The sequence below is a fragment of the Microtus ochrogaster genome, assembly GCF_000317375.1.
Source record: "Microtus ochrogaster isolate Prairie Vole_2 chromosome 14 unlocalized genomic scaffold, MicOch1.0 chr14_random_2, whole genome shotgun sequence".
Taxonomy (NCBI): domain Eukaryota; kingdom Metazoa; phylum Chordata; class Mammalia; order Rodentia; family Cricetidae; genus Microtus; species Microtus ochrogaster.
In genome coordinates, this window is record NW_004949097.1 from 1,269,105 (window position 1) to 1,282,088 (window position 12,984).

The following is a 12,984-nucleotide window of genomic DNA, read 5'->3' on the forward strand; positions in this document are numbered from 1 at the left end:
GGAAGGCGCTGTGGTCGCTTTTGATGACGGAATGAAGTGGATGTCCCAAGAAGGGAGAGAGTCAGCCTTGAGCTATCCTCGCTCCTCAGCATGCTCCTTTGTGAGATCTGCTAGGAAGGGCCGCGTGGAGCCAGCGTCCAGTTCTGAGCCCGTCTGAGCCCTTCCACTATAGTGCTGTAGAAGAGTCTGGAAGTGGAGGAGAGAAGCCAGAGGCTCAACAAATGCTGGCGTCTGTCCTTGTTCACCAGCGAGGGCCTCATGCCAACGCCATGCCTAGGGTCGACACTATTCACCAAACTTGTCTTTGTCCCCTAGACTCCCAGGCCCTCTCTGCTCTGACCTCACTCGCCCCTAGGCCTGGTTTTGGGTTGGTTAGAAGTTTGCGATCTGTATTTTAATGATGGGAGGTGAGGTGAGGAGGAAGGTGGGGCTGGAGAAAGCCATGGAAGGAAGCTGTCTACACAGGACTGCCTAGGGGATGAGCAGAGGCTGACGAAGGGCTTGGTCCCCTGGTTCAACAGCCCTTCCCTTGTTTTATAGACGAGAAAACGGGTTCGGAGGGGTTAGTGATTTGGTCCATACAGAGTGCTCCTGAAACCCAATTATACTAGTTACCTTTCTGATGGCTGTGACCAAAGACCTGCTAAGAGGGGGAAGGATTTATTTTGGTTGATAGTCTGAGGGGCTACCGCCTGTCATGGTGGGGAAAGTGTGGGTGACAGGAGTTTATGAGTGGCTGGTCACATTGCTTCCATCATTAGGAAGCAGAGAGTGGACAGGAAGTTGGGCTAGGCTAAAATATCTGAAAGCTAACCCCCAATGGCTCACTTCTCCAGGAAGGCCCCAACAAAGGCTGGCCCGCAGCTGGGGACCAAGTGTGCAAACCCACGAGCCTGCGGAGGGGGCTTCATGTTCAAACCATCTCAAATATGAAAGGGACCAGGGCTTGTGATTGCGCTCAGAGAGAACCTCCCTTCGAGTCTCCCCCTTCCCTCTCTCCCCTTAGGCCCACCCCAACCCTGCAATGGTGTGTTCCTGCCTTACTTTCGAGTCCCAACTCATTCCAAAAAGATTGAAGGCAGCACCAAGTAATTGTCCATCCTGCAGACTATGTGGCTCAGGTCTGTAATCCAAGCACTCAGGAGGCTGAGGCAGGAGGATTGCTAGGAGTCCAGGCCAGCCTCTGCTAAAGACTCTATCTTAAAAAACAAATAATCTGGGCTAACGATATGGCTCAGTGGGTAAAGGTGCTTGTGGCTAAGTCTGACAGCATGGGTTCGATTCCCGGGACCTGCGTGGTGGAAAGACAGAACCGACACCTACAGGTTGTCCTCTGGCCTCGGATGGTGGCACACACGTGGCCTCCCTGTTCCAAATAAGTGAGTAGATAAATAAGTGTGAGAAGAAAAAGAAAAGGAACAGCAAAAAAAAAGCTACAACAAAGCTAAGAACCTGCGTTTGACACCTTCCTTCCTGTTTCCTTCCTCTCCTCAGGCACATTACCGAGCCTCAGCAGCTCTTCAAGGCCATCTCTCTTCTTAAGTGACCTTTATTTGCCTCTCACGAAATTCAGAGTGCTTAGGACACTGTGAGGCGCGTTGAGCAATCCCAGCCAGCCGGGGAAAGGGTGGAGGAGGGCTAATAGGTGAATTACTTTGGTGATTTCCCAAAAATTAGTCACTCCCACACAAAATACTCACTAAGACTTTTTGCTGCTGTTGCTGTTTGGGGTGGTGCAGGCCTCAGGAGGGAGAGGGAGAGGGAGGACGCCAAGGGTGATGCTCATCTGGGCTGCAGGCAACCCTGTCTCAGTAAACCAAAGTGGTGCTTGTCCACACCCTCCCGCTTCAGGCCTCTCCTGGCCTTTGTGGGCACCGGCACTCACATGCACATACCCACCCAGACACACACGCATGCACATAATTAAAAGTAATAAACTCTTAAAAATTTCATGTATATAACATACATTTGCAAAAGTGAATTCATGTATATATTATGATATATATTATATATATTGAGTAATGAGTAAAAAAATTATGTGGCTGAGTAACATATACATAATTTTTTTTACTCATTACTCAATTTACTCATTAATGTTGGTAGGATGACTTGTCTTACCTAATTTTCTATTTATTTATTTATTCAAGGCAGGGTCTCACTCTTTAGCTCAAGGTAACATAAAACTTGTAGCACAGTCTGGCCACCACCTTGCAATAATCCTCCTGCCTCAGCTTCCTAAGTGTTTTGATTCTAGGTTTTGTTTGCATTGTTAAGAGGAGACAGGTATTTGAATTTTGTTCGTGATGACGAGGCCGCTCTTCTGATGGGGTGGGAGAAGGAAGGTGGTCCTTATTTCTTCGGGGGGGGGCACAGTCACCCACAACAGCGGGCACTCTGTCACATGGCTAGAAAGTCCCATGTGCCAGCACTGCCACGTGGTGAGGAAACTCAGGCTCGTTTCTCCTGCTTCCTGGAGAGGCCCTGATCCCGCTGATGCTGTGCACTGGTTCCATTCAATGTGTCCCAACCCTGGCTTCCCTCTCATTTCTGACTTCTGCCTCCCTATTCTATACGCCGCACTAAAGGACTCTTAGGCTTTTCCAAAGAGTTGGCCTCCATGACTACATCTTCCCAGCCAGACCATAGCTGGTTGTAGAATCCACCTCCAGATTCCTAACTTGCTAAGAACTAGCAAACCCACAGCGGGGCGGATAGGAAGCTAAGGAGAGAAAGGAAGTAGGCCTTCTGATGCAGGCCTGTAGTCCCAGCACTCGGGAGGAGCCAGCAGAGGAGCAGGAGTTCGAGGCCATCCTTAGCTACCAAGCTAATTTGAGGCCAGCCTGGTCTACATGAGATCCTGCCTCAAGAAATAATAAAGCAGAAAGGAAGAAAAAAAAAACTAACGAGAAAAACATTTCACATACAAGTAACAAACAATAAAACCAAAGGAGTAGTGAAGAAAAAAATGCCGTAAGAACTCAGATAGGATTTTTAGTTTATTAAGACATTCAGGATCATAGACAGCCATGCCCAGCCCTGTTGAATTTCAGTGTCTTTCTGACACAGGCTTCGATATGTAAGAGCTACCTATTTGGAGATAATGTGAAAGTCCCTATCTCTTTCATAGTTTGTCTTCCTCTTGTGTGGAATATTTAGAAGTCATGGGTTTGGGCAACAAGGGTGTGAGACAGAAAAAAGACTTTTTCCCAGAGGAGTGAAGGACAGACAGGAAGTCAGCTGTGGTCCATGCAGCCGGTTTCCCATTCTAATGGGTGAATAGGTTCCCTGCTTTGTGGGTCACCCCTCAACTGGGAGCTATCAGGATAGCGAGTTGGAGGACAGCCTGGGCTAAAAAAAAACCCCCAAAACCCCAAAAGCCAAACAACAACAAAACCAAAAGAGACCAGTAGAATTAAATGGGAATAATGAGGTTCATATCCTCTCTTCTTGGCCCCCAGAATTTGTCACAGGAGGTACAGAAAGTTGACTTTTACAGGTGTGTGGATGTGGGGGGGCAGGTTGGGGGATGGGACCAATGGGTTTAATCAGGGCTACTTACAGAAGCATGGTCACTTACTAGTGGCACTTTCCAGAGGAGTGAGGCCTGGGTCCCTCCCCTGGGTTAGTTCTGATGTAGTTTACAAGAAAGACTGGCTAAACACAGCCCCATTTCCAACCTGTGTTGCGGCGAACTCCTCGACCAGCGAGAAAGAATGACCACGACATGAGGATTCTTCTCAGATCACGCTTTACTGGAGTGCACTTGGTTGAGAGATAACATGAAGCGAAGGGGCCCGAGAGCACTAAGGCAGCTGCTTATATATGGAGTTGGCACATGGGTTGCCCTGATTGGTTGCCACCATCAGCTGACACCAGACTGCATCGAGATAGGCCCAGGGACCCCCATTCACCGCGCATGCGGGAAGTGGGGGGGACAGGCAGTTCTCAAAGGCATCGCCAAATATGGAGTATAACCAGCAAGACAGGATGTGGTGCCATCTTGCAATGGCGATCCTGTCTGGCTCCCTGCACTGTGTCTTGGAGGCTTGCCTGGTCCTTAATTTTGCTTCTCCTTTTTCTTTTGTTAATTACAGGAGCAATCAGAATGACTGCCCCTGGAGGTTGCCGCTCAGACCTGGAGTCCAGGTACCACAGACTCTGTGACCTGGCTGAAGGCTGGGGTATTGCCCTGGAAACACTGGCCGCAGTGGGCGCTGTGGCCACAGTGGCCTTCATGTTTGCTCTCTTGATCCTCATCAGCAAAGTGCAGGACTCCAACAGGCGGAAGATGCTCCCCACCCAGTTCCTCTTCCTCCTGGGCGTGCTCGGGGTCTTCGGCCTCACCTTTGCCTTCATCATCAAGCTGGACTGGGCCACAGGCCCCACACGCTTCTTCCTCTTCGGCGTCCTGTTTGCCATCTGCTTCTCTTGCCTCCTGGCCCACACCTTTAACTTGAACAAGCTGGTCCGAGGGAGGAAGCCCCTGTCGTGGCTTGTGATCCTGAGCCTGGCATTAGGCTTCAGCCTAGTCCAGGACGTCATTGCAGTTGAATACCTGGTCCTCACCATGAACCGGACCAATACCGCTATCTTCTCGGAGCTGCCTGCCTCTCGGCGCAACGAGGACTTTGTCATGCTGCTCATCTATGTACTCTTCTTGATGGCGCTGACCTTCTTCTCATCCCTCTTCGTCTTCTGTGGGTCCTTCCGTGGCTGGAAGAGACATGGGGCTCACATATGCTGCACCTCATTCCTGTCCATTGCCGTCTGGGTGGCCTGGATTGTCCTGCTCCTGATTCCCGACATCGGCTCTGAGTGGGACGACACCATTCTCTGCACAGCCTTGGTTGCCAATGGCTGGGTTTTCCTGGCATTCTATGTCTTCCCTGAGTTTCTACGGCTCCCAAGGCAACAAAGTCCCACAGATTACCCAGTTGAGGATGCTTTCTGTAAACCTCAACTCATGAAGCAGAGCTATGGGGTAGAGAACAGAGCCTACTCCCAAGAGGAAATCACCCAAGGTACGGGCGAGGAGGCCCTGGTATGAAGACGGGGGAACAAGTTGGGCATGGTAGTGCAGGCTCATGTGCACACACCTGGGCACACACACGTGCACACACCTGGGCACACACACGTGCACACACCTGGGCACACACACACATGCACACATACACAGAGGCAAAAATACATCTCTAATCTCAGCACTTGGGGGATGGAGGCAGGAGGATCATCATGAGTTTAAGATGGGTCATATAGAAAGACTGTCTTTCAGAATACCAAAACCCTTTTGGGCTGGGTATGTAGGTCAGTACAATGCTTGTTTAAACATGAACGGAAAGTCATAGACCCTCCAGCACCACTGAAAATGGGTACGGTGGCACACACTTGTAAGCCCAGCACTTGGGAGGGAGAGGCAGGAGGATCAGAAGTTCAAGGTCATTTTTGGCAACACGTGGATTTCAAGGCCAGCCTGGGGTACAGGAGGTGGTCTCAAGAATACAAAACCAAGCCAGGCAGTGGTAGCACTCTCCTTTACCCCAACACTTAGGAGGCAAAGGCAGGCCTTATCTCAAAGAACCAAAACAAAGAAACAAACAACAGCAACAACAAAACCCCAAACCAAAGATTCCAACCAACCAAACCCCCAATAACAAAACAAACAAGCAAACCGCAGAAACATTCCCAGCTGTAAAATCTGTAACTTTCTAGAAAGCACACCAGCTATTCCATTCAAAGCAAGAGGAGATTTCCGAGCTGCCCTAGTGTCCTCCTAATTTTGTCTTGATCACACTGTAATCCCAGCCAAGGCACTTGGAGCCACCCTGTCATCTCCGTTGTGGAAAAGAGAAATAGAGACAGGAGGGGAACCAAAACAGACAACACCACACTCCCAAACCCAGAAGCAAAACACTGAGAAAAGACAGTGGAGGCAGAGGAGGAATCATTGACTATCATCCTAAGAATGCTGGGCTGTGGGGCTCACCTGTCATGAACCCTTGGGAGGTGGAGACAAGAAGATCAGAATTTCATGGTCAGCCTGGAGTACATGAGATCCAGTCTTAGAAAACAAACAAACAAGCAAACAAAACCCAAACAAGGGCAAGAGAGATGGCTCATGGTTGAGCATTGCTGCTTTTGCAGAGGACCCGCGTGGAAGTTCACAACCCTTGGCAACTCCAGGAATCTTGTACCCTCTTCTAGCCTCTCTGAGCACTAGACACACATGTGGTACACTTACATGCAGGCAAAGCCTCATACACGTAAAATTAAAATAGACAGATCTTAAAGTAAATTCAAACAAACACCCTCTGAAACAAACCCCCAAACTACGAGGAGCTCACTGGCTGGTTACAGATTCTGGTCTTGAGTAAACCAACATTAGTCACTTTCCTGTTGCTTTGACAAAAGACCAAGACCCAACACAAACCATTATGGCTTTTGATTCCAGAGGGATAAGAGTCCGTTATGGCAGGGAAGTTGAGAGTGTGTGTCTTCAAACACAAGCGGGAAGCAGAGAGCCAGCCAGCTGGGAGTGGGGGAGAGGCTTTAACCTCTCAAAGCCCACCCCATTGACATACTTTCTCAACAAGGCTGTACCCAGTAAGAGTCCCCAAGTAGTTCCACCAACTAGAGACCTAGTATTTGAACATCTGAGCCTATGAGAGCCCTTCTCATTTAAACCACCACAATCCATTCCCTGGACTTTTGTGCTCACGGCTGTAGGCAGAGTTTTCCTGTCCTGACCACGTGCTCCCAAATAATCACTGAGGCTTAATATAAATGCTTGTCAGTAGCTCAGGCTTATTACTAACTAACTCTTACATTTTAAATTACCCCATGTCTATTATTCTACATTAATGACTCGTGGCTTTACACGTCCTGTTCCCTCTGCAGCTCCTGGCACCTCTCTTGACTCTCTCTCTTCATCCTTGTATTCTCTCTGCGTCTGACTGTCCCGCCTGTACTTCCTGTCTGGCTACTGGCCTGTCAGCTTTTTATAAACCAAGGAGAATAATACATATTCACAGTGTACAGAAGGGTTATTCCACAGCACATAACCATATCATAATGCAAAATGCACTTAATCCAATTTTAGAAGTCCCCATAGTCTGTTTACTATTTAAAAAACCCAAAGTCTCTCCTGAGACTCAGGGCAATCTCTTAGTAGCTTCCCCCAAAATCCAGTCATAGTCAAGTAGAACTGGAAGCCAGCCTCTCAAGTCTTCATCTAGTACTTCCAACACAATTTCATGCAGGCTGAACTAGAATAAGGGATAAAGGGTAGGGAACCCCCTAGTGTTTGTGGTTGGAGTTGGGTTCTGTGCAAAGGTGTATAAATGACTTTCCTGTTTTGAGGTTGGGTCTTGCCATGTAGTCCTGGCTGTCTTCAGCTTGCTGTGTAGAGCAGACTGGGCCTTTACATGCTAATCCCCCCACCTCTGCCTTCAGAGTGTGCCTGGCTCTGCGTCTTGCCTTTCGTGTTCTGGGCCCCTGGCGGCTTCCTTTCTCAGCCGTCTTTCTAGGTACTGTCCATTCATTGCTGCTCCCACTTCTCACTGGCTCCCCACTTCTCACTGGCTCCCCACTTCTCACTGGCTCCCCACTTCTCACTGGCTCCCCACATCCTGTTATGTTGGGTCTGCGTAAGTTGTGCGGCCTTCCACAACGGAAGTCAGTCCAGACAGACCAAGCTGTCACTAGTCTCTAGCCTCATGATAGCCAGGGTGCAGCTGTTTGTCTGATGTGTCGTCTGTCTGCTTCAGAGCCCAGCATTCCCCGGCCTGTCTTAGGAATGGCTCCACCATGTATGTGTGCTGTAGAACCGACATATTCTTATTAGCTTACTTGTGTTTCTTAGAGGACAGGGCACACCTTACGTTCTTTATACTATCTTTGCTTGCTTATTTTTAGTCTAAAAAATTTAATACTGCTTGTTTACTTTCTTTCTTTCGTGTGTGTGTGTGTGTGTGTGTGTTACAACACACATGTATGTTGTCAGAGGATAAGTTTCAGAATTCTTTCTACCACATGGGCCTTGAGATGAAGCTCAGGTCATCAGGCTGGGCAGCAAATGCCTCTCCCCACCGACCTACCTTGACAGTACTTATTTTGGCTTCTTATTTTATTTTTTTTGGAGACAAGGTCTGAAAATGGCCTTGAACTCCTCATCCTCCTGCCTCCACCTCCCAGGTTCTGGGATCACGGGTGTGCGCCGCCATGCCCACCCAGGTCCCCACACTATCTTAAATGAAGTGTTTAGGAAGGGGGCGGGGACAGGTAAACTTGTCAGCTCAAGTTCAAACATCCTATGTATTTCCCCCAAACACACAGAACACACCACTTGAACTCTTCCCAGTTTAGGAAATGTGTAAGTCTCCGTGGCCCCAAGTGTGGCAGTGCCCGGTCTGGGGCTGGAAGGCATGGCCTCTCCCTGCAAGAAATTTGAACTGCCGAGGCCCAAGGGGACCAACTGTCACAGACACACCATGACAAGGGCTACAGTGAGGAACGCGCGTGCCCGGGGGCCTCAGTTTCTCCTCTCTTCTGTTCCAGGTCTCGAGGAGACGGGGGACACGCTCTATGCACCTTATTCCACCCATTTTCAGCTGCAGGTAAGAGACCTTTGCCACTCCTCACTCCCCCTCTCCCAGGGACAGTTGTCCTTTGGTTTGCCACCATTTTAGTGGCACCTAAGTGGCCATCGTGAAGGGATGGCATGCCTTTCCTGCGCTGTGCCTTTTGGGGTTGGGGTGGCACTCGGGCTCGGGGAGGATTTGCAGACAGAGATCTTTCGAGAAGGGCATCGGAGGCTCACTGAGGTGGCCATGGAAGGGTTAACCACGTGATTGCTTCCTTCTCAGGATCGGACCCCTAAGAAGGAGTTCTCTATCCCGAGGGCGCATGCCCCGACCAGTCCGTACAATAACTACGAAGGACGGAAAGGGGACAGCAGCTAACTCTTGAGAAGAATGGGCCAACGAGAGCCAGGCAGCGGCTTCCAGTCAGGAGCCCTGCGGATGCGAACTGAATCCAGGGTGTCCTAGGGGAACTGTGCACTAGAGGCTTGTTCCCCACCCAGCACCCTGCTGTCCTTCTGTCTGGGGCTGCTGAGCCCAGCAGACTGCTTCTGCTTCTCAGCGCCCCGTGTTTCCCTGTGCCATTCTTAGGATACTTCTTGGAGGTGGGAGTCTTGGCGACTCAGGGCGGGACTCTTACCTCTGCCACCAATTGTGAGCAAACAACTGGCCATCTAACTCCTCACTGACTCGTTCATCTCTGGAAGGCAGTTTGTTGAACCCAGGGTGGGGCCCGTGAGGATCACTTGGCACAGAACAGAACCGCAATTCGCACCAACCCAGAAAGATGTGGGTCTCCACCCTGTGCCTATCAGTCCACACTGGAAGCTAACCTGGCCCTGCCCTCCTAGGTCTTCCTGCCTGGGGAGGAGAGGCTAAAGGTCACTAAGTGTCTAATCGCTGGGCACTGCCCCACAATGGTCCCAGCAGTGTGGACACTGACTTGAAGGGCGTATCACTTCCAGACTAGCTGCCGGCCAGGACCTCCATGTCCTTTCTGGGAGCTCTTCTGGATATTACTGGAGTAGACAAGGCCTGTTTCTTCCTGCCAGGAGAATCTGGGCTTTGTCATGCCATGCATTCCTGACTGGCCCTCTTCCCCATCCCCTCACCCCCAGCCTCAGTAACAGATGGATCCTGCATTCACCTCAAGCCCTGTAAGTGGGCAGTGTCTCTTCTTGGGGTGGGATGTGTCTGTTGTGTGATAAATTATTCACCTGGATATGCAATAAATATGCGATGGCAACTGTTTTTTTAAATTTAAATTTATTTATTTACTTTTGAAAAAAAACTAATATATTTTAAAGGTTATTTCTGGGTGTGGGTACGCACATGGCATTGGGAGATCAGGGGATGTCTTTCTAAAATCTGTGGGGCAGAGGATTAGGAATCTCTCTCTTATGGAGGAACTAGGATCCTCACCCTTAGCCATGCAAACAATACGTAAACATCTGCTTAGTTGGGAACTTGCCCTTTAAAAGCGTCTTCACTTGGGCCTGGGCATGATGGCGCACACCTTCAATCCCAGCAGGCAGATCTCTGAGTTCGAGGCCAGCCTGATCTGAAGAGCAAGTGCCAGGACAGATTCCAAAACTACAGAGAAACCCTGTCTCGAAAAACCAAAAACCAACCAACCAACCAAAACCAACAGGAAAGTGAGTTAAGTTCATGCAGAATGATGGGTATTATAGCTCACAAAGGTTGGTGGGTCGTACTACCCTCCCTCCGTGTTTGTGCTAATCGAAAGGCGGGAGGTGCCAGAGCTGGTGAGAGGGCTCAGTGAATAAAGGTGCCTGCCACCAGGTCTGACAACCTGCGTCCAGTCTGCAGAATCCAAATGGTGGAACCAGAGCCCATTCCTGAATGCAGCCTTCTGAGCTCTACACGTGTGTCGTAGTGTGTGTGCACCCAGACACGTGGGCATGCACAAGAAAGAAATGTGCTTTAGAAAAGCAGTGTAGGAAGGCGACAAACAGCAATGAGACCCCTTCTAGACTGCTCCAGTCTTTCTCCAGAAGCCATAACCCTTCGGGGTTTGCTGGGAGGAGAAAATAGCATGGTTTTGCTGGTATTATCTGTCACATTCTACCTACACATTCCTGGGCTGGCAGGTAGCTCAGAGGGCAATGGCACTTGCCGCCAAGCCTACTGAATTGAGTTCGACACCTGGGAGCTGCATGGTAGAAGGACAGAACCGGCTTCCATGTCTTCTGACTGCCATGCACAGATTATGCATGTAATCTCCCACACGTATGCAAATATACACAATGCACACATACGTGTGTGTGTTTCTGGGTTTGTTATAAAGGCTGCTGTAAGGGACGCAGATGAAGAGATGCCCAGATGAGGCGTGGGAGGTGCTGCCTGGACCTTCCTGCCACTGTGTATCATCCGTCAGGGCTGGCCAAGCATGTGGCCACCTGAAACTTCCTGGACTGTGTCCTGAGGTTGAATGGGGTTGGCATTGCCTAGCAGGTCTGCAGGTAGACAGATGGGGGTGGGGTGGGGTGGGGGTGGTTGCAAGGCTTGTGTAGTCAGATCCCTGACCCCTACCCCACAGGGTCTCAATCAGTGCACGGCCCAAGATAGCTTAGAGGTTACTATGTAGTCCACGGTGGTTTGTGGCAGTCCTGCCTCAGTTTGCTGTGTGGGAATCAGTGACAGCCTGTCCAGCTCCTCCTGGCTCTTAGGTCTAACATGCCTCATTGAAATGTATGGGGCAGGATTCCTCTGGGTATGGAGAGGCTTAAGACAGATACGGTTAGTTGAAGATTTCCTTCCTTTCTGCCCCTACCCTTTTGAGACAGGGTTTTGCTATCTGGCTGGCCTCAAACTCGCAGGGATTTGCTTGCCTCTGCCTCTGCTTCCCGAATGCTGGGATTAAACGAGTGTCTTCTGAGACAGTTTCATGTAGCCTAGGCTGACCTCCAATCCTATGCAGCTGAGAATAGTCTTTCTGCCTCCACCCCTATAGGCACAGAATGTCCTGGGTTATTTTGTCATTAGGTTCCTATCCTCGTGGCCACTGAGACACTGAGGAGGACCTGGGAATGGCACCATCCCCGTGTCTGGAGCTGTCTTGTCCAAGAGATGAAGTGGTCTCCGCGTTTGGACACATGGTCACAGCATTCTGAGTCCCTGCCCGTTCAGGGCAGCAGCAGAATGCTCGCTCTTGGAGCAGGACTGGTCACGCCTGGTGGCTGGTCTCTCGTCACTTCCGCTCATCCCTCTCAAGGTTTGATGATGAAGACGATAATTAATGATGATTTATTTTGGCTCTTGAGACACGGTTTCTTTGTGTAGCCCTAGCTGTCCTGGAACTAGCTTGGTAGACCAGAGTGGCCTTGAACTCACAGACGTCTGCCTGCTTCCGCTTCCCAAATGCTGGGATTAAAGATGTATGACACTGAGAAGTATATAGAAGAGGACTTCCATTCTTCAGCCCCTCCTGGAGGAAAGCAGAATGTAAAGATTTAGTCCAGGCTGGCCATTGAGCAGTGTCAGTGATTGATGTCTGGAGGCAAAGTGCCATCTCCTTTGAACTAAAGAGGTGAGGATGAAAAAGGAGGATCAAACCCAGCAGCCTAGGGTCCCGCCTTTCTGCGATTACAGTTTTAGCGAACAAAGCTGCCATACTCTGAGTATCCACTAGATGGCAGTGAAACCTCAGTGTTCAGCCCTCGGTAGCGGAGACTCAGACTCCCAAAGCTAAGACTGCATTCTGTGGAGGACACCACGGAGGTAGCCGGTAAACAGGCTGGTAAACAGGCTGGAGGCCAACTGTGCCTCCGAGCGGCCTTTCCCCCACCCCTCAAGTTCTAAAGCTGCTTTCCATTTCCCCTGTCCTTATTTGTATGAAGCTCTCCAAGGTTTCCCAGCCCATTTGCATGCAACCTGGCATCATTACAGGTGATGTCTCATAGACGGAGCTTATTAATGTCATCTGATATTTACATGGTGAGAACATTGGCTTTCAGTCAGGAAAAGTGTGCCAAAACCCAAAGTACAGGCTGGTCCTGGAGATCCAGCATTCCTCCCCCCTCCGCCCTCCCACATGCTCTGAGTTTCCTTCCGTTCTAGACTTACTGAACACTGAATACCCGGTCGGGCTTTCGCTTCCTGCCCACTTCCTTCTGTTGCTAGCAGGGCTCACGTGTTCACTAATGTCCCAGCCTCAAATGCGGCGCAGCTTTGGAAAATCCGCTGTTGACCTCTGAGCACCCGGGAAACTGGCCTCAGTGTGTAGGTGGCTGTCTTTGGAAACCCACATGGATTAAAATGTTTAATTGCAGCTATCATTTAATCTGTCCGTCTATCTATCTATCTATCTATCTATCTATCTATCTATCTATCTATCTATCTATCTATCTATCTATCTATCTATCTATCTATCATCTATCTATCTATC

At 49.8% G+C, this 12,984-nt stretch overlaps 1 protein-coding gene across 1 annotated transcript; it reads left to right on the forward strand.

Moving 5' to 3' along the window:
- Nucleotides 1–4,105: 4,105 nt before the first annotated feature.
- Nucleotides 4,106–8,957, forward strand: Gprc5a (G protein-coupled receptor class C group 5 member A). The gene is made up of 3 exons (XM_026787883.1): nt 4,106–5,021; nt 8,554–8,612; nt 8,862–8,957. The coding sequence occupies exons 1-3, from the start codon at nt 4,106–4,108 to the stop codon at nt 8,955–8,957; spliced, it is 1,071 nt and encodes a 356-aa protein (XP_026643684.1).
- The last annotated feature ends 4,027 nt before the right edge of the window (nt 8,958–12,984 follow it).

Coding starts and splice junctions, on each gene's coding strand:
- Gprc5a (XM_026787883.1), top strand. CDS start 4,106: ATGACTGCCCCTGGAGGTTGCCGCTCAGACCTGGAGTCCAGGTACCAC. Junction 5,022..8,553: donor CCAAGAGGAAATCACCCAAG/GTACGGGCGAGG, acceptor CTTCTGTTCCAG/GTCTCGAGGAGACGGGGGAC. Junction 8,613..8,861: donor CCACCCATTTTCAGCTGCAG/GTAAGAGACCTT, acceptor CTTCCTTCTCAG/GATCGGACCCCTAAGAAGGA.